The sequence below is a fragment of the Bos mutus genome, chromosome 12 (assembly GCF_027580195.1).
Source record: "Bos mutus isolate GX-2022 chromosome 12, NWIPB_WYAK_1.1, whole genome shotgun sequence".
Lineage (NCBI taxonomy): Eukaryota > Metazoa > Chordata > Mammalia > Artiodactyla > Bovidae > Bos > Bos mutus.
In genome coordinates this window covers 80,310,568-80,331,512 of record NC_091628.1, presented here as the reverse complement: position 1 = coordinate 80,331,512, position 20,945 = coordinate 80,310,568, and the positions used below count along the sequence as shown (strand labels likewise).

The window sequence follows — 20,945 nt, the reverse complement described above, 5'->3', positions numbered from 1 at the left end:
CACGACTGAAGTGACAGCACTGAACATAAAATAATTTGTTGTTGACAAATGATTTTACTTGTCTTGTTTTGCCATCTAGTTTTTTGTTACCAAGGAAAATTTCCAAATCTTATTTTGAACCTCACAAATCCCTAAATAGTCCAGGACCCATAGTAAATGACTAAGATGAGATTAATACTGGAATCAGAATAAATTTCCTAATCCTCAGTTGGAACTGGAAATGGTAGAGACATGAGGTGCGGATAGCATTCCTCTTGAGGTTTCCTGTTCACATGGATAAATAGTTTTTGATGGTAAATTGATAACATGTTTTATGGGGGAGTATCACTTTAATAAAGACCTTAAGTTGATTTTAAAAAGATATCTCAGGCCTGCTGATTTCTAATTTTTAGATATTGTTTCTTCATTGCTCAAAAACAAGCTAATTCTTCTTTACTGATTTCAGTCTAGTTCCTTTATGTGATATTCGTTGTGCAGCTGCAGTGCTAAGAGACAAATAATGTTCTTGTTACTCTCAAGCAGAATCTGTAGAATGCAGAAGTGTGTAGGATAATTTGCACCTAATTTATGTGTCCAGTTCTCTTTTCCTCTGCCATCCTGCAGATAAACTCTGTACTTCAGATGGTTTCAGTCCTTCCTTAAACCTGTCCTATGTTTCCCCACCTCTGTTTTGTTTCTGTTCTTCCTGCCTACTGTGTTCATATCCTGCTCATCCTGCTGCTGCTGCTACTGCTGCTGCTAAGTTGCTTCAGTCGTGTCTGACTCTGTGCGACCCCATGGACTCTAGCCCGCCAGGCTCCTCTGTCCATGAGATTTCCCAGGCAAGAATACTGAACTGGGTTGCCATGTCCTCCTCCAGGAAATCTTCCCAAGCCAGGGATCGAACCTGTGTCCCTTCTGTCTCCTGTGTTAGCAGGCAGGTTCTTTACTGCTAGCGCCACCTGGGAAGCCTCCTGTCTGTTGGGTTGGCCAAAAAGTTTATTTGGGTTTCTCCATCATATGTTATGGAAAAACCTGAATGAACTTTTTGGCCAACCCAATATAATATGCTTGTCTTAATCCCTTTTTCTCTTTCCTATGATTCCTTTCTGAATTCCTACTGAGAGAATTATCTGGGGTCCTGTGCCTCTTTCTTCCTAGATTATACGGCTCCATGTGTGAAAATAGCATATTCATCTTTCTTGTTCTTATTGCATCTGTGTTGCTTTTATAGTGCTGTCCCACATAAATCTATCTCACATAAGTGTAACCAGTACCCAAACTTTTAAAGCTGAATTAATTATGAAACACTGTTAACTAAGTCGAAGTTAAGAGTGATGTTCTGTGGCTCAGGGGTCAGATGTCCGTGGCATTTCGCCCTGTCTGCCCTTTTCTTCAGAGATCCCACAGCTAGAGCGCAGGGCTGACAGAGCATCACTGGGCGGGCGGAGTCCTTGAAGGGCTCCTCCCTGACCTCTTTCTTCACAAACGATCACAAACAAGTGGTCTCAGACATGTGTCTCCACCGTATTGTCAGAAACCCTCTAAACACAGAGACTTCACAGCTTTTCTTGGTCAGTCATCACAGATGACTCATGCTGTCAAAATTTTTACTTTATAACTACTCTAAATACTCATTCCTGTTTAATCACAGCAGTTTTTTTCTTTTCTCTTACAAGACTTTGGCTGGAAGCGTCCTCTGGTTTGGGCCTGATGTTGTATTTTTGTAATACTCCCACGTTTCAGCGTTTCATCCCCTGGTGACTGAATGGTATATGTTGGTAGCTTCTCTATGATGGCAGCAGGCCCTGCCTCTTCAGCTCCAGTCATAATAGAACAGCCATGGCTTGATTTTTCCCAGAGCCATCATGTCTTTCTTGCAGATAAAAACTGCAGGGGTTCCCTATAGTTTTGCAGATGAAAATACCTCAAGTACCTGTAAATCATTACTTTTGAAAACAAGGAATTTAATTTGTTACGCCTGCAAACAGCAGTTTGGGGGAATGAAAAGGAAAGCATGTGTTTGTGTGTGTGTTTCCTTAATGCTATATAAGTTGTTTCTTATATCTTTGGTTAATTAATACTGTATCTACTTTCATTTTTGGAATCCACTGTCAAATTATGTTTTCTTATTGGGGAAAATGTTGCATTTATTGGTACACACAGTCTTTTTCTTTTAAAAATGATCACACTCATTTAAAAATATATATGAAACATATGTAAGATCCTTAACCGGCATTATTTTCCTGATGCTAAAGAAAGGAACTTTAAAATAAATTAGTTATTGTCTTCTGTGTTACTGAACATGTGGTCAGTTGTCATGTTCATGCATCCAGATGATCGAAGCCTGAACTGCTGTCTCATTCTTCCCTGCTGTTAGGCTACCCTGTCATGATCAAGGCCTCAGCAGGCGGTGGTGGGAAGGGCATGCGGATCGCTTGGGATGATGAAGAGACCAGGTGAGATTCTGTCCAAAATATACTTTTGATGAAAATAGCAGTCACTGGAGTTTTATTAAACTGACAGGTAAACAGATACCAAAAGCATAATGGAATAATTAAAACAATCATCTAATTTTTACTCCTCTAGATGGGCAAAATTAATATTCGGCAGAAAAGTTTCTTATTTACATTTAGGTGTTTATCCTATTATAGAAAGTTTTCTTTTTTTACTATCTCAAACATTAATAAAGGATTATCTTTTATAGTGTATTTTTAAAGATTACAGTCATGATTCTGTCTTCTAGGTAAAAATTGCTAATGTTTGGCTGTTCTGAATATGATAGAAGATTTGAATCTAATATATTTGAAAGCAGTAGTAATTTCATCTGTTTATGTATTACTCAGTACTCATTTGCTTCCCCTTGATTATCTGTAAAAATCGTGAACTACTTTGATAACTTTAGTGTTATCTTTATAGTGTTACTGTATTTCAATATAATTTATAGTGTGAAATATATTTCCTTTTGAATTTGAAAGTATAGTATGTTGTTCATATGCAGTGTACTCTGTTATGTATTTGAACAGTTTCTTAGTAGTAGTTTCAGAAATTAAAAGAGACTTTGAAAACAAAATTTTATAAACTTAATGTATTGATAACATCATGGTGAGTAGAAAAATAAATTTTTTAACAACTGCCTTGTCCACGCAAGTTTTAGGGGACTCTATTCAGATTTTATTACATACTTCAAAGCTTGACAGTAAGAGAGATTTATGTCATTTTTTGAAGGAAAGGGATGAAAAAAATCACTGAATTATTATCATTAGTTGCCTTTCCTGCCCTTTCTCTACCCAGAAGTAATTTGGTCTTCCAAATGGTTAGTTCTTTTTTCTCCTTTTCTTTTCCTTTCCTTCTCATTCCCTGAAATCTCTGAAAGAGAGAGATCAGGAGTAATCGGTATGAAAGCCATCCAGTGCAAAGCTAATTCAGAAGTTAGGTTCTTTTTTTTTTTTTCCTTTGGTGCGCCTCCACCGCCCCGCAGGGTCCTGGGACACTGTGCGAGAAAAAATATGGACCGCTTCACGAATTTGCGTGTCATCCTTGCGCAGGGGCCATGCTAATCTCTGTATCGTTCCAATTTTTAGTATATGTGCTGCCGAAGCAAGCACAGAAGTTAGGTTCTAAAGTGAACTTAATTTACAAGGTAAAAATCTCTCAGGGGCAATAGATTACCCTAAAATGTGAGGGGACAGACACCACATTGCAGACTTGCACAGACAGTTTTAACTCTAAAAGATGATTGTCTCAAAACACCGTTGTTTCTTGGGTTGTATTCAGAGGTGGGGGTGATGATATTTGCCTAAGACGAGTCTTTCAACCCCAGCCTCATGCTCAGTGTTATGCTACCACATAGTGACCAAGGTCCCATCAGAGTCTCCTCTCCCATCTTACACTTACCCAGCATGAAGAAGCTCATTGGGTGCATTGGTGTGGTTATTGAGGTGTTTGATATTGGCAGCCTCCTATATGACAAGCAGTGTTTTAGTAAGTTTCCAGGAAGAGAGCCATGAACAGAAATATGCAATAGAGGGAACCCTCTATTCCTCCATAGCCAGTGTATGACGATCCGGAGTTCTTAACCTTTGAATTTACAGACGCATAAAGTTCAGGGATGTTCATGCACCTGGATAAGGGGGAAAAAAGTACGTGTTTCTTTTACTAGCCTATACCTGGAATTTAGTGTTTCTTCCAATACAGACAACAAGCTACAACAGTAGTAGTATCTGTGGAGCTTTGCAGCCTTCAGGAAATCCCTTGTATTTTCACATCACAGTTATTGCAGGTTCCTCTCAGTAACAGTGTAACAATTAGCAACAAGTAACAATTAGACTTGTTGTTGGAGCTTATTAACAAATAAAGAGCCACTTACAGGATATCCCAAATTTGTTTTTAAAGAATATCTTGATACCTTTATTTCAATATAATTTCTTATGAAACCCTATGCATACTCTTTTCTATGTTTCAAATCACTTCGAGCCATATTTTGACAAATGCTTCGTGATCCTGCCAAAGGCATCCGTGACATAAACAAGGTTTAGAAACCTATTCTGGTAGGAAGAGACAGTGAACAAGATGAAAATCAATCATATACTATTGTGGAGGATGATAAGCAATATAAAAAAAATAAAGGAGGAAAGGAAGAAGCATGGGGAGTGTTGGAAGGAATTCCTGTTGTAAACAGGACTGGCAGGATTGTCCTTGCTGAGTAGGTATATTTGAGTGGTGAGGTTAGAGTACATGGAGATGAGGACCAGGCTGGGGAAGAGCAGGTGTGGAGGCGGTGATGCAGGAGCAGGTCTGCAGAGAAGCAGGTGGCTAGGTGGGGGGGTCTGGGGAGGGTAGGAGGACATGGGGAACAGACTATCTGGGACCTTGTAGGCCATACTTAGTGAGACTTAGGCTGTTGGAGGGTTTTCAGTAGAGAAGTCACAATCATGGAACTTGACAACAAATTCCTCACCTTATTTACATGTTTCAAATTGTAGAAATTTTCAGGCATACAACAGTGTAGAAGAATGTAATGAACTTCTGTACTGTGTATCATCCAGATGAACCAGTTGTCAAGATTTTGTGACTTAAGTTTTAAAAAGGATGACTCTGGCAGCTATCTTGGTAATAGACTTAATGGGGACAGAATCATGAACCCCAGAATCAGGGAAACCAGACAGGGGGCTGTTGAAATAACTCAAGCAAGAAAAATGATGATGGTGGCTTTCCCCAGTGTAATGGTGGAAGTGGTAAGAAAGAATTTAATCCTGAAAGGAGAGGCAACAGAATTTGCTGAATGATTGGATATAGAGTTTAAGTACTTGAGGATGACTTACGGGCCCTGTTTAAGATATATATATATATATATATATATGTTTGGCTCTTACTGTCTCTTTGGCCTTGGTGGTTTAGTCGCTAAGCCGTGTCTAACTCTTGCAACCCCGTGGACTGTAGCCTGCTAGACTCCGTAGTCCTTGGGATTTCCCAGGCAAGAATACTGGAGTGGGTAGTCATTTCCTTCTCCAGGGATCTTCCTGACTCAGGGATTGAACCTAGGTCTCCTGCATTGCAGGCATATTCTTTACCAACTGAACTACTGGGGAGTTCATATATATGAATTAAATGGCTATGCTGCAACACTGCTTTACTTGAAAATTTCTTGGGAAGTGCTGAGAGGTTAAGGTCAGAATGAAGGCATTTATCTTCACAGTTGAAGAATGCTTAATTGAAGAAAGGTCTGCTTCTTAGCTTCTCTCTGGAATTCTTCTCCCCGTGTTCCTTTTGATGGTGGAGACTTACAGAGCATTGGTTACCTCTCTGAAACGTTGGCAATTGGGCTGGCTGGCTGCTGTGTGTGGGCGGAAGCAGGCTTAAGGATAAGAGGCATGCGTAGTCCCATTTTTACCACATAATTTGTCTTATTTGACTTTTATCTTTTGAAGTTCAGGTTTTGAAGCTATCTCTTGTGCTTTGTTTGTAACCCCAGTGATTTAGTGGACGTCTCCACGGGTTGCTTGGGCTTCCTCACAGTATGGTGGCTTTGATTTCTTATTTAGTGACCCAAAGGTCCAAGAGCATTTGTTTCAAATCCAAGAGAAAGCCATATCACTTTTTATGATCCAGTCTCAAAATTTATACACAGCATCCCTTCTACCATACTGTTTGATTATCAGTGAGCACAAATTCCCCCTGAATTCAAGGGGAGGAACGTTAGACTTCACTTCCTCATGCAGGAGTAGCAAGTTTCTTAGAAGAGCACGTTGAGTGGGAGATGCCACTGTGGCCATGTTTGGAAAACACAATCTGCTATAGTCTCTGTAGTAAAAAAAAATAAATACATTAAACACAACTTAATGGTTTTATAAGAGATGTGTATTTTGTGAACTCTTTTTTCCTCCGTGTTTTCCCCTTTTGTATAGCAATTATAGAGCAATTTCACTAAAAGTCTTAGCATTTAGTCTTTTTTTAAAAAAATATTTATTTTTTGGGTGTACCAGGTCTTAGCTGTGCCATATAAAATCTTTAGCTGTGGCATGTGGGATCTAGTTTCCTGACCAGACATGGAACCCGGCCCCCCCCGCATTGGGAGTGTGGAGTCTTGGCCACTGGACCACTAGGGAGCTCCTGCATGCAGTTTTCATTATGCTTCTTAGGATGTCAGGTTTTTTTATCAGTCATTTCTCCAAGGCTACTCTTAGTAACATATTCTTTTATAGTGAGATTACTCATCAGTTTCCTGACAGTCAGTGATTTTCACCAGTGGATTTTCACCAGTGGATTTGGTATTTAACCAGTGGATTTTAATTTAGAATTCAGTGTCTTCAGAAATCGCCATATCTATTCTTATATTGGGCCTCTTTGGTAAATAAGTTAACCCTTTCCTGGCTAGTAAATGGCATATTGTTTCAAAATATTTTCATATAACTAGTAAAAGTATGTACATAAATACTTTTCTACCTAAAATTATTCCCTTCAACTTGATAAATAAGCCATCTCTAAAACTGTACTGAGATTAACAAAAGTATGACATTATTTGATATAATGATATAGGATCCTCATTTTAAAAATTTGCTCTGTAACCTCTGTTAATTTGGAAAAATAGAAACTTTGAAAAAATTGAGGAAACAGTCCAGAAAACACCCATATATTGTCTTTCGGAGTCACCAGCTGTTGACATAATGCTGAATTGCATTTATTCCTTCCTTTCTCCTAACTTGAGGAAGAAATTTTTCACATATTCCACAAAAATTTTAACATTCCTCAGAAAATTTAGTAGCTGCTTATTGTCCTAAGAAGTATGTCCCTTTTGTAACATCTTCAAGGAAGTGTCATCTGTACTTAGAAGTTTTAGAACATCTGAAAGATTTTTTTAAAAGTTTACTTTTAAACTTTTAAAGTTGGTTATGGCATGCTGCAGTCCATGGGGTAGCAAAGAATTGGACACAACTTGGCGACTGAACAACCACAACATATTAAATTAGGGTGAAAGTCATGGAGGTTATTGAAAATAAATTCATATATTTTCACAATCTCTGGCTTCCTTTTCTTTACGCCAATTTAAATGAAATGTTGTGGCATGAATGGAAAATTAATCCTCTCTACATTTTGGAGTACCCTATGTGATTTCAGGTGTTGTGAGGGCAGTTTCTGTTTTATTTTTCTATCACATATATAATATATGCACCAGCCTCAGTTTCACTGTTAGTATTTATGGAATGATTGTATGACTGAGTGGTACAAATGATCTACATGCAGTTTTCCATGAATTCTAAAACATGTTGGTAAATGCTCTCAAACTTGATACTTTATTTGGGAGACTTTGATTTTTCACTTTTGGTATTTGTGATTTCAAAGCAAAATAAAAACTCTAAAATCATTAGAGCAGAGACAAACTGTAAAGTATTATGTTTTTCCTTTGTGAATCATTGTATCCCACCTAATAAGAAGTGGGTTATATGATACTGAAAGCAATGATTCATCGTGCTTTAGTTTCTTTGAGGTTTTCAGTCTCCTGAGATCTAAACTCCATTCCCTTAAATCGTGAAAGTAATGGAGGCCTAAGAAAACATGACACTTTTTCTCTGAGACCACTGAGAGATAGAAATACTTGCAGTATGTTTTGAAATTCATCTTCTAGTCAGTGTTTATTCGCAATGTTATATTTTTCAAGCACACAAACAAATGAGATAGTTATTTCTAATATTGCCAGATGAAGTGTTTGCAAATGAAAGGATTAAAAGAATTTTAATGTTGAACATTAAATACAGGTATTTGAAGTGTAAAAAACTATTAATTACATGTAAAAGGAATTAAAGTTTATATTCTATATATATCGATGAATGGAACATAAGATCCTCAATTAGTTTTAAGTAAGCAAGTCTGAGTTTTTAATAGACTGAATGAACTCATGTCAAAGTGTGTGACTTTAGTAAGCATATTTTAATAATATTAATAATGTTTAAGTTATTGTAGTTTGGAAATAAATGTATAACAATATTTAAATTCATGTTTTTATTTAAAAAATCAAGCTGTTCTCTTTTGTTAACTATTTTTGAGCAATTTTAAAGAAGATAAAAATTACAATGATCTGTATGGACGTGTGGGGGACCATTCAAAGTTGGGTGCTTAAAATATTTGGAAATGTTCTTGAGGACTTTCCTCTCCTGTTCTTACTGAGTTTATTTGCTGTGGTTTTGCCCCAGCTGTGCAGTTGCCTATGTTCTTTACATTTTTGTGTGCATTGTCTCACTTTTGAGTCAAATGGATACGCGTTTTTATATATTTTTATTAGTGGAATTAAGGTATATTAAGGTCAAAGAAATGAAATTTTACATGCTTTGATGGCTTATTAAAATGTCTCTTTTTTAAAAGCAGTTGGTGAAATAAGTATTTGGTATTTGTCTTTTTATAAAAATCTAAGATCAGGGAAATTAAAGCATTTACCCAGAGTCACAGTACTAGTAAGTGGAAGACTTGTTGTTCAGTCCGAGTTAATTGAGTTATTTGTATGTTCAGTGTATTTTTCTCTGCTCTGCTCAGAGGTATGCAACAGTAAGCCTTTATCTAGTTTTCCTTATGTCAGGGGCTGTGCTTGTTTTGTGTTCATGTGCCTCTTCTCTTTTTCTTCATAGGGATGGTTTTCGGTTTTCATCTCAAGAAGCTGCTTCTAGTTTTGGTGATGATAGGCTACTAATAGAAAAATTTATTGATAACCCCCGTCATATAGAAATCCAGGTTGGTACATTTTAAGATACTTTCAATAAAATAATATTACTTAGTCCTATTAGAATACATCCTGTCTTAAATTTTTGGGTGATTGTGAATGGTCTGTTTTTTATTGAGCCCATCTTTGCATGAAATGTTCCCTTGGTGTCTCTAATTTTCTTGAAGAGATCTCTAGTCTTTCCCATTATATTGTCTTCCTCTGTTCCTTTGCACTGATCACCGAGGAAAGCTTTCTTACCTCTCCTTGCTATTCTTTGGAACTCTGCATTCAAATGGGTATATCTTTCCTTTTCTCCTTTGCTTTTCGCTTCTCTTCTTTTCACAGCTATTTGTAAGGCTTCCTTAGACAGCCATTTTGCTTTTTTGCATTTCTTTTTCTTGGGGATGGTCTTGATCTCTGTCTGCTGTACAGTGTCACGAACCTCTGTCCATAGTTCATCAGGCACTCTGTCTGTCACATCTTATCCCTTGAATCTATTTCTCACTTCTACTGTATAATTGTAAGGGATTTGATTTAGGTCATACCTGAATGGCCTAGTGGTTTTCCCTACTTTCTTCAATTTCAGTCTGAATTTGGCAATAAGGAGTTCATGATCTGAGCCACAGTCAGCTCCCGTGTATGTATTTTGTATATATTTTGCTGACTGTATAGAGCTTCTCCATCTTTGGCTGCAAAGAATATAATCAATCTGATTTCAGTGTTGACCATCTGGTGATATCGCTGTGTGGAGTCTTCTCTTGTGTTGTTTGAAGAGGGTGTTTGCTATGACCAGTGCGTTCTCTTGGCAAAACTCTATTAGCCTTTGCCCTGCTTCATTGTGTGCTCCAAGACCAAATTTTCCTGTTACCCCAGGTATTTCTTGACTTCCTACTTTTGCATTCCAGTCCCTTATAATGAAAAGGACATCTTTATTTGGGTGTTAGTTCTAGAAGGTCTTGTAGGTCTTCATAGAACTGTTCATAGAAAGTTCCCAGTTCAGGCATCTTTACCAACATTTGATTTCTCAGTTTTTTAATGTCTAGCCATTTGGTGGACATGTAATAGTATCTCTGTTTTAATTTGCATCTCCCTAATGAATATTGATATTGAACATGTGTTTTTGTTTTTTTTTTTAAGTTGATTAACCAAAACTGGATATCATATTTTCTGAAGTGACCGCTCAAGTCTCATCCTTGGCCCTCCCCTCTCCCACTTTCAAATTTGACTTTTTAAAAATTATTGAATGTTGAGGGTTCTGTATCTGTTTTGTTATGAGTCCTTAAGGTTTTTATACTGATTATAGTTTGAGAGGGTAGTCCTTTCGGCCAGCGTGTAGTGGAGGTGATGAGAGGTGATCGAATTCAGGGTGTTTTGTGAATGCAGACTAGAATTTCCAAAAGATTGATGTGCTATATAAGAAAAATTAGGCATCAGAGATAGTTTCAGGCTTTTGGCCCAAGAAATGATAAGAATGGGACTGTCTTTTACTGAGATGGGAAAGACTGTGAGAGGTACATATTTGGGGGAGGAAATCAGGGTATGAAGATTAACAGATGAAGGCTGAGATGCCCATCAGATACCAAAATGTGGATTTGAGTAGACTAATTTAGGGGAGATATTAGTATTTGAGCTGTCCTTCCTGTAAGATCCTAGAGGCAAAATAGATTTTCCCCTTCTCTGTATTCCCCACCCAGCACTTATTTGTGCTATCAGAAGACCGCTTAAGCCATATTACCTTTAGCCATCTCATTTTTTCCACACTAAAAAGTATCACTTTTTTTTTACTGATACTCAATAAATGTTTGTTGTATTGTGTTAAATAATTATATTTCTACGTCAACTTTTAGCTTATTTTAATTAACCATGGCATATATTTATGTTGATATTTTTTTAACATAGGTTAAAGTTACAGTAACTTAAATAGGCAGCACAGGTGTTTCCCAGATCTGATCTGCACTTGGGAGTTGCTTTCTTTTTTTTTTTATTTACCTTCTTCATTTTAATTAATTACTATTAGTATGTGCACATGATAAAGGGTATTCAGCAGAAAGCAAGCCTTCTTCCATTCTTGTCTCCAAGCAACCCTGGTTTCCATCCCTGGAAGCCGACACTGTTACTGTTTTTTGAATATCCTGCCATAGTCGATGAATATATATATGTGTAGTGTTATTTTCGAAGGGAGCTATCACATACTTTGTTCTTTGTCGTGCAGTGGGAATGACACTGCTCTGTTGAAACCAGGGCGCTGCTGGCATTTTATGGGCTGGATCCGTGGATGCTGAAAGACTTGCATTATGTGAAGTGGTCTATTAACAAGGAAGCTTTTCCTAATAAACTAGATACCTGGGAGATCATTTTATAATCATAATCATTATCACACGTGTCTGTAAAGGGTAATATGGATAGTTTAAAAACCTCATGATGCATTGAGCATTAACTTCCTTTACAAGCACTTTTTTTTTTTAATAATGTTGTCCGGTTACTTCGTCTCTCAATTTGTTTAGTGGAATTCCCTGGTGGTCCAGTGGTTAGGACCCCGGGCTTTCACTGCTGTGGCCCAGGTTCAGTTCCTGGGCAGGGAACTAAGATCCTAAAAGCCACATGGTGTGGCCAGAAGAAAAACTATGCACAGACTTTAGAGAAAAACAAACTTGACTCTGTGACCAAAATGAAAAAAAAAAGTAGATCATTTATGTATATTTGAATCTAATATTTTACAGTTGAAAATGTTTCTGAGAATCCTTGATTGTTGTCACTTTATTTCTTGGAGGCTAAGTCTACTTTCACCGCTACATCAATTAGACTAAGAAAAGGTAGAATAAATTTAACATTTAAAAATAATTCTGGATGTAGTTCTATGGTCACTTTTGAGTCTTAGAAATAAAATTCCAACTTATTGGATTTCATTGCTGTAATGTTTCCCTTTGGAAGCATTCTTGAGGTTTGGATAGGTTTAAATTCCTAAAAATTAATCATGCAATCATGTATTAACTGTTCATTTTATTGTTTAATATATTGTTAAATCACTATCTTTTCAGTGTTTCCAGGAGCCATATAAAATATTAAGATGATATCTACTATTAATGATGCATGAAGAAACAGAGTGACTTGCCCAGAAAGATTACATAGCTGTTTAGAATTTAAATTAGGGCCTGCTCTTTTTGCTTCTAGAATAGCTTTTATCTCCATTAGCTTAAATATATGCATTCAGTAATATACACCTACTCCTTAATCATGAAAATTGATTCAGTTCAGTTCAGTCACTCAGTCGTGTCCGACTCTTTGCGACCCCATGAATCGCAGCACACCAGGCCTCCCTGTCCCATCACCAACTCCCAGAGTCCACCCAAACGCATGTCCATCAAGTCAGGGATGCCATCCAGCCATCTCATCCTGTGTCATCCCATTCTCCTCCTGCCTCCAGTCCCTCCCAGCATCAGGGTCTTTTCCAATGAGTCAACTCTTTGCATGAGGTGGCCAAAGTATTGGAGTTTCATGTTCCAATGAACACTTAGGACTGGGTTTTTTTTTTTTTTTTTTCATGGGAAAACATGAACAAAAAGCATGTTTTAGGGTTGCCAGGTTTAGGTAAGGAAATACATGTTAAATTTGAATTTCAGATAAATGGTATTTGTTTTTTTAAAGTAAAAGCGTGTCTCATTCAATATTTTAATATTTTTATTACAATTAAAAACTCTAGGGACTTCCCTGGTGGTCCAGTGGCCAAGACTCCAGGCTCCCAATGCAGGGGGCCTGGGTTCGATCCCTGCCCAGGGATCTAGATCCCACATGCTGCAACTAAGACCCAGCACAAATAGTAAATATATAAATAAATATTAAAATGAAAAGCTCCAGTTTATTTCTCACTATCCCAAATGGGAAAAACCATAATGGTATATACTAACCCCAAACTTTCTACTAGTTTCTTATAACAAAAATAAAACACAGTAAAAATATCGCTGTATAATAGAACAGACTGCATATCGGTTGTAAATGAAATAGCATTTTCCGATCAACAGACATTGCGGTATTAACAAGTAAATGTTTATCATAGCACCGTGGCTCTCCCAAGTGCTATTGAAATCTAAGATGTATTCCCTTTACTGATGTTCAGTATCCTTCACAAATTTGTACAATTGATTCTGATATTTTACCCAGTATATCGGAAATGTAACATGAAAATTTTTTTCCTCAAGTCTTTTTAATAAAAATGTTCCATTGAGTTTTGGAGTGGTAGATAATAAAATTTTCTTTCACTGATGTCAACCACAAGGAAACTGTATTTGAGTGGTGTCTTGTGTTTTAGGAGGTCGGAGTATTAAAAACCAGGGGGTGTTACATGGAGAAATGTTAACTGGGCATGTGTGCTGTGGATATGGCTGTATAATTTTTCAAGTGGTATTATTGCTGTTTCAGGTTTTAGGTGATAAACATGGGAATGCCTTGTGGCTCAATGAAAGAGAGTGCTCAATTCAGAGAAGAAATCAGAAAGTGGTGGAGGAAGCACCAAGGTAAGCGCTTCTCCTGAGGAAACTACAGAGTAGTCTGATTTTCTATATTTCTTATGATTCTTTCCCATTGTAATAAAAACTATTTAATAGAGCTGAAATTACTTTAACAGTAATAGTAGGATCTATTAGTTGTCCCACAGCATGTGGGATCTTGGTTCCCTGACCAGGGATCAGACTCATGTCCTCTGCATTGCAAGGCAGATTCTTTATCACTGGATCACCAGGGAAGTCTCTACCTCTGGGCTTTGAGCACAGTGATGAGCTTGTCTGCAGCTCTAAGGATCACTAGGAGAGTTTATGACAAGGGAATGAGCAGGACCATTCTCACCATGACAGGTGAGAGTAGTTTTACTCAGCTGTGCTTGCGATTATCCAGATGTTATGATGATAATCTTTAGTTGCACTTCCCTTTTTTTTTTTTTTTTTTGGTTGCATTAATTCTGTCATCCAGTTATTGTTGAAATGTCATCTATGCCTGAACGAGACAGGAAAATGATCAGATTTTTGGCTTAAAGAAAGCGAAGAGGACATTACCAATTAAAAGAATCACAAAGATGTAAAATTCAGTGGCTAGAACTTATTTGGATCCTGATTCAAAGAGATCAGCTATAAAAAAAATTAATGAGATAATCTAGGAAATCCGAATACTAATATAGATGTTAAAGCTATTAAGGAGTTCTTGTTAATGTTTAAAGTGTGATTGTTAGGAAAATACTTATAGAAATAGATAGGGAAGTTTTGATGGAAGAAGTGATACCTAATTTGGTATTTTCTTTAAAAAAAAAAAAAGGGGTGGGCTAGTAGAAAAGTAGGCATGCCATTAGACAGGACAGAAGTGGTTGTAAAGTAATAATTGTTACATATGGCAAACAGATACATGCAAGTTCATTATGTGCTTAGTCGCTCAGTCATCTCCCGACTCTTTGTGACCCCATGGACCATAGCTGCCAGACTCCTCTGTCCATGGGGATTCTGCAGACAAGAACACGGGAGTGGGTTGCCATGTCCTCCTCCAGGGACTCTTCCCAGCCCAGGGATGGAACCCAGGTCTCCTGCATTGCTCGTGAATTCTTTACCAGCTGAGCCACCAGGGAAGCCCAAGTTCATTATGCTCTTCCATAATAAAATGTTTATAAGATGTCATCTAAATCTTATATATTTGAGACTAATTTTAATCCACAGATAGAAAAATAGTCAATGTTTTGTTTCTCAGAGCCTTTCTTTCATAGAAACAAAATATATGAAAAAGTGGAAATGATCTGATAATATTCTTTTCAGGGTTCATTGAAACCCTGTATTTGTCTGTTGGAAGGTGCTTCTTTATTGTGAAGCAACAGTTGTGAGGATTTGTTAGATGTACTGTTGATTCTTATTATTTGTGGTAGTTATGTTTTATAAAGTCACAATACTGAAGTGTTACTCTCACAGGAAATAGAGTTAAGTTTCTGTGACCCTTGAGTCAGAACATTTTCATCAACCGATTAATGCATAATCTTGTTTTGTATGTGTTTCTGTTGAAAGACACCTTATTTTATGCATATTGTTGATTCATTAATGTTGTACTCACTATCTTGGTGAGCAGCACTGTAATACTTGCTTGAAGCAATCTCACCTAACATACCTTTTCTCCATAAAGCACATTTTCCAATCTTACTTGGAGAAATTCTGAATATATGTGTAAAATTTTACTAGTTGTAAACAACTAGTTTTGCTAAAGCAGCTGTATATTTTATAGATTGATTAAAGTTGCAGTATAATGTAGAAAGTTCAGATGTTCAGTTCAGTCTCTCAGTCATGTCCGACTCTTTGCGACCCCATGGACTGCAGCACGCCAGGCTTCCCTGTCCATCACCAACTCCTGGAGTTTGCTCAAACTCATGTCCATTGAGCCGGTGATGCCATGGAATCAACTCATCCTCTGTTGTACCCTTCTCCTCCTGCCTTCAATCTTGCCCAGCATCAGGGTCTTTTCCAGTGAGTCAGTTCTTTGCATTAGGTGGCCAAAGTATTGGAGTTTCAGCTTCAGCATCAGTCCTTCCAGTGAATATTCAGGACTGATTTCTTTTAGGATTGACTGGTTCAGATGTTAGTTTTATATAAAAATTTGAAGTTGGTTTATTTCAAACTGTTAGGCTTAATTAACAGTAAGCATATATTCTAAGCATATATAAAGCATATACCTTGAAATCTTAAGTCAACATAGATGATCATATCTGAGTAAACTTAAAGAAAATTAATGCACACAAAAGATTACTTAATTTTTGTTCAAAATGTAGGTGGTCACTCTGTGTATATTTGCAGCATTTTTCTAGATTCTGAGACGCGAAGAGCAATGGGAGAACAAGCCGTAGCCCTTGCCAAAGCAGTGAATTATTCTTCTGCTGGAACCGTAGAATTCCTTGTGGACTCAAAGAAGAATTTTTATTTCTTGGAAATGAACACGAGACTCCAGGTAATAAAACCTCTGTTCTTCATTCCTCTCCATGCCTCTAAACTTTTCCCTTTCTCACCACCCCTTTTGGTTTTATAAAAGTGAAAAACCAATTCCTTAAAGTGGGAAATAAAGATTTGGTTTTTATGTTGGTGCTAAGAGACCTGTTGGAAATGACAGATGAGTATCATGTTAATTTGATGGTCAGTGACTAGCCCCTCTGCCTCGTTACTGCTAATACTTTATATTGGAAATTCCAGTTCTTTTTTTTTTTCTTGAATGTTTCTTAATGAAGTGCATTAGTTAGGGTTCATATGCTGAAAAGGGAAACTAATCAAGATATGACTCATAGAAAGGGATTAAGTGCCTACAAATCTTTGGAAGAGACGGGGAAAGGAAAGGTATTGAGAGTGAGCTTTCGGGAATGAATCTCAGAACTGAACCATCCAACCTGGCTTCTAGCGGAATGGACACCTCTGCCACAGTTGTGAGATTGAGAAATTAAGTGGTCGCCTGGAACTGTTAACTTCAGGGACGTACTTGGTCAATTCCAAGCAAGGTTTCAGGAAGCCACTGGTATACTGTTAACTCACTGATGGCTTTATTTCCTTTCTTCTTCTCTCTTTTCTTTGATTTAAATTGTAAACTGACAAATTCAGAAAAGTATGTAGAATACAAATGTGTAGTTGAAAAAAATTATTAAAAGCAAAAGTTTATGGGAGCTCAGTTGGATCGAGAAGTACCAAAATGCCAGTACTTCTTACCCCTGCCCCTCAACTTCTTCCCATTCTTAGAGATCCTGCCTCCATCTTCCTGTTTATTATTCTGACTGAATTCTAAACAACATTTCCTTATATTTCTGGATAGTTCTTCCTTTCCTTTATGCATGCCTTGACAATAGAAATAATTTTGCCTGTTTCTTTTTTAAACTTTCAGTCCATGGGATTGTATTAAATATGAATTTTTTGTATATGGCTTCTTTTCTCAGTATTACGCTTATGAGATTATACCATGGGACAGATTTTCATATACTGTGGCAGAATTTGTGTATCTAGATGCATTTTGAGACCAAGGGTAATTCATATTTATAATTTGTACAATATTAACCTTAGTAGTTTTTGCTAAAAACTTACAGTACTTCTGTTTAAATCACTTTTTTAGCCTCTATCCTGTTGTTGTGGATATCTTCAGAATTGACAGACTTGTAGAGATTAATTTGATTTTGATTAAATATGTATCTTTATAATGAAGTATGTCTAATTATATGATTAGCTGGGAAATCATGTTTTTTATTAAAATGGAGACTTGATTATATCATGATGAGAATAATAGCTTTGTAATATGATCCTGAAGGCAATTTGAAGTGACTACAATGTATGTTTATTGTATTCAAGACTCAATAAATACTAGACTTTAGTTGGGATACTTAGCAGATTTTGCAGAATTAATAACCAGTGTTTTTTATTTTTCTTTAGGGCACTTTGTTATTATGTTCAATTTTTTTTTTTTTTAGAATCCTTTACTTTTTATTTGTTTCTGGCTCATGTATCTCAGCGCATAAGTTTTTTCAAGTTTGTCCCGTGGTCAATTTTGGTATAAGACCTCCAAAAATTGATATTTATTATCAAATAATTCTGTGTTGTCAGTCTAAATCATTTAGGTACCTGTGTTTACAATTTGTATCATGAGTGGCTTGCCAGGAAATTATGCTCAGTACCCTCAAAAAAAGATTATACATAAATGAATTTCAGGAAAAAATCTGATAGTGCCTAAATCTGTGCTATATAATAGCATAATTATTAATTTGTGTCTCCTGTTTAATGTTTAATAATATCTCATTTCTCTCTTTCATTTGCTTCCAGGGATAGTAGTCTTGTCAGTTACCAAACAAATTATTATTTATTTATTTTTTTTAAGAAACATCTGTGTGGTGGAGGGATATTTGGTGGTGGAGGCTGTGACTGAATGGGAGCATGAAAAAAAGAATCTTGTGTTTTATAGTATTCCCGAAAGCCATGCTTAGATATTTCAAAGGTGTCTTTCTGATATTGTTTAAACAATTCAGATGTCCTTTTAATGGTAGATTTTCTGTTTCAAATTTCTTTACTAACCTTAAATTATAATACTTAAGGCACATTCACCAAATTCTTTATCTTCTAAGATATATGTTATCTCTAATTAGTGTTTCAGTTTGAGGCTAGAGAGCTATAATTTTCTTTTCTTCTTTTTCCTTGAAATTTCCTGATTGAGTTGTCACTTTTTTCCAGCATTAGAACTTGTACACTTTTTTCCTGGTAACACAGTATGAGTAGCATCTTCACTTTGCTAGATTTCCTTAAGAGTGACATTTGAAATAAATACCATTTCTTCTTAAAGAGAAACACTGAGAAAGTCACTGGGTTTGGTGCATAAATACTGGTTTTATCTCTCTTTGGTGAGAATTTATGTATCAGGTTTATCTATGCCATCCTCATATGTTTGTTTTTAAAGTCACTGTTTTCTTTTTCTTAAAGATAAAATTCACATGCTTTTATGTTGGTGGTGTTCAGTGTTGTTAAGTCCTGTCTCTCTGTAATCTCGTGAACTACAGCAGGCCAGGGTTCCCTGACCTTCACCATCTCCCCGAGTTTGTCCAAACTCATGTCCATTGAGTCAGTGATGCCATCCAACCAGGTCATCTTCTGTTGTCGCTTCTCCTCTTGCCTTCAGTCTTTCCCAGAATCAGGCTCTTTTCAGATTGGCCAAAGTATTGGAGCTTCAGCCTTCAGCATCAGTCCTTCCAATGAATATTCAGGACCGATTTCCTTTAGAATTGACTGGTTGGATCTCCTTGCTGTCCAAGGGACTCTGAAGAGTCTTCTCCAGGACCACAGTTAGAGAGCATCAGTTCTTTGATACTCAACCTTGTTTATGGTCCAACTCTCACATCCATACATGACCACAGGAAAAACCATAGCTTTGTGAGATGGACCTTTGTTGGCAAAGTAATGTCTCTGCTTTTTAATATGCTGTCTAGGTTGGTCATAGCTTTTCTTCCAAGGAGCAAGTGTCTTAATTTCATGGCTACAGTCACCATTCTCAGTGGTTTTGGACCCCAAGAAAATAAAATCTGTCACAGTTTCCATTGTTTCCCCATCTGTTTGCCAAGAAGTCATAGAACCAGATCCCATGATCTCAGTTTTTTGAATGTTGAGCTTTAAGCCAACTTTTTCACTTTCCTCTCTCACCTTCTTCAAGAGACTCTTAGTTCCTCTTCAGTTTCTGCCATTAGAGTGGTATCATCTGTATATCTGAGGTTATTTTCTTTTTCCTAAAGATATAATTCAGATGCTTTTATATTACAAGTCCCTTTGCTCTGTAGCCTTAACCTCGCCTTTCTTTTTCCTGGGTTCTCTCTGACCTCTGTGTGCCTTTATCAGGTTTTACTCCCTTTGCTTGGAATGGTCCCCACCTCTTGTCCTAGTAGAAGTGTGCATATGTACCCACCGATGCCTATATGTTTCCTTCTCTGCATCTGAAAGATGGATAGAGAAATGGATAAATACCAAAAATACAACTTTATTAAAATCTTATTTTAATGAAATATGTAGTTTTGCTTGAATAATTTTCTTACTTTATTGAGTTGAAATACTAAGAAGTAGTAATCATTGGTTAAAAAAAAACCTAATATATCCATAAGACTAAACATTGGAAAAATAACTTCCCATACCCCATTTGTTATCACAATTGTGTATTTTTCTTGTAGAGGCAACCTTTGTTTTACTTAAAAATTGTCTTTTGTAGTGTTTCATACTTCAGAGAAGGCAATGGCACCCCACTCCAGTACTCTTGCCTAGAATATCCCATGGATGGAGGAGCCTGGTAGGCTGCAGTCCATGGGGTCGCTAAGAGTCGGACACGACTGGGCGACTTCACTTTCACTTTTCACTTTCATGCATTGGAGGAGGAAATGGCAACCCACTCCAGTGTTCTTGCCTGGAGAATCCCAGGGACGTTGGGGCCTGGTGGGCTGCTGTCTATGGGGTCGCACAGAGTCGGACACGACTGAAGTGACTTAGCAGCAGCAGCAGCAGTGTTTCATACTTAAAGTGTTATCTACTTCATTACGATTTTGAATATTCATTTGTATGAGTATGCATTTCACCAGTTTCCTATTTTTAATTTTTCCAGTATTTTGCTATCATAAATAGTGCAATTATTAAATACCTTTTATATTATGATTTTGCACATGTGAAAGTAGAATTGCCTGGAAAATGATAGGTTCTTGTATAATTTAGTGAAATAGTATCAAGGTGCCTTTTATAGGAGAACTTGCATGGCTAAAAGGATCTTTGCCTTTGGCTCTGTGTATGATAGTGAAAAATGGTACCATATTTTCATTTTGTTTTTCTTCTGAGTGAGGATGAATTTTTTTTCATAGAGTCATGTACATTTCTTTTGCCCTTTGGGTTTTCTAGATGGGGAAACAGTGGAAACGGTGTCAGACTTTATTTTTCTGGGCTCCAAAATCACTACAGATGGTGACTGCAGCCATGAAATTAAAAGACGCTTACTCCTTGGAAGGAAAGTTATGACCAACCTAGATAGCATATTCAAAAGCAGAGACGTTACTTTGCCAACAAAGGTCCGTCTAGTCAAGGCTATGGTTTTTCCTGTGGTCATGTGTGGATGTGAGAGTTGGACTGTGAAGAAGGCTGAGCTCCAAAGAATTGATGCTTTTGAACTGTGGTGTTGGAGAAGACTCTTGAGAGTCCCTTGGACTGCAAGGAGATCCAACCAGTCCATTCTGAAGGAGACCAGTCCTGGGATTTCTTTGGAAGGAATGATGCTA

General features: G+C 37.0%; 1 protein-coding gene and 1 non-coding gene across 5 annotated transcripts in view; one reads left to right on the top strand and one right to left on the bottom strand.

Moving 5' to 3' along the window:
• The window catches only part of PCCA (propionyl-CoA carboxylase subunit alpha), a 360,537-nt gene that overhangs the window by 138,180 nt on the left and 201,412 nt on the right, over positions 1-20,945 (top strand). For all 4 annotated transcript variants that reach the window (XM_005899258.3, XM_005899256.3, XM_070380776.1 and 1 more), the window contains exons 9-12: positions 2,360-2,438; positions 9,099-9,201; positions 13,589-13,683; positions 15,985-16,135. In XM_005899258.3, the coding sequence (XP_005899320.1) occupies positions 2,360-2,438; positions 9,099-9,201; positions 13,589-13,683; positions 15,985-16,135 (428 nt within the window). The remainder of the gene's footprint in view (positions 1-2,359; positions 2,439-9,098; positions 9,202-13,588; positions 13,684-15,984; positions 16,136-20,945) is intronic.
• LOC138990291 (U6 spliceosomal RNA) lies at positions 3,483-3,587 on the bottom strand. The gene has a single exon (XR_011466407.1). It is a non-coding gene; the product is annotated as a U6 spliceosomal RNA (small nuclear RNA).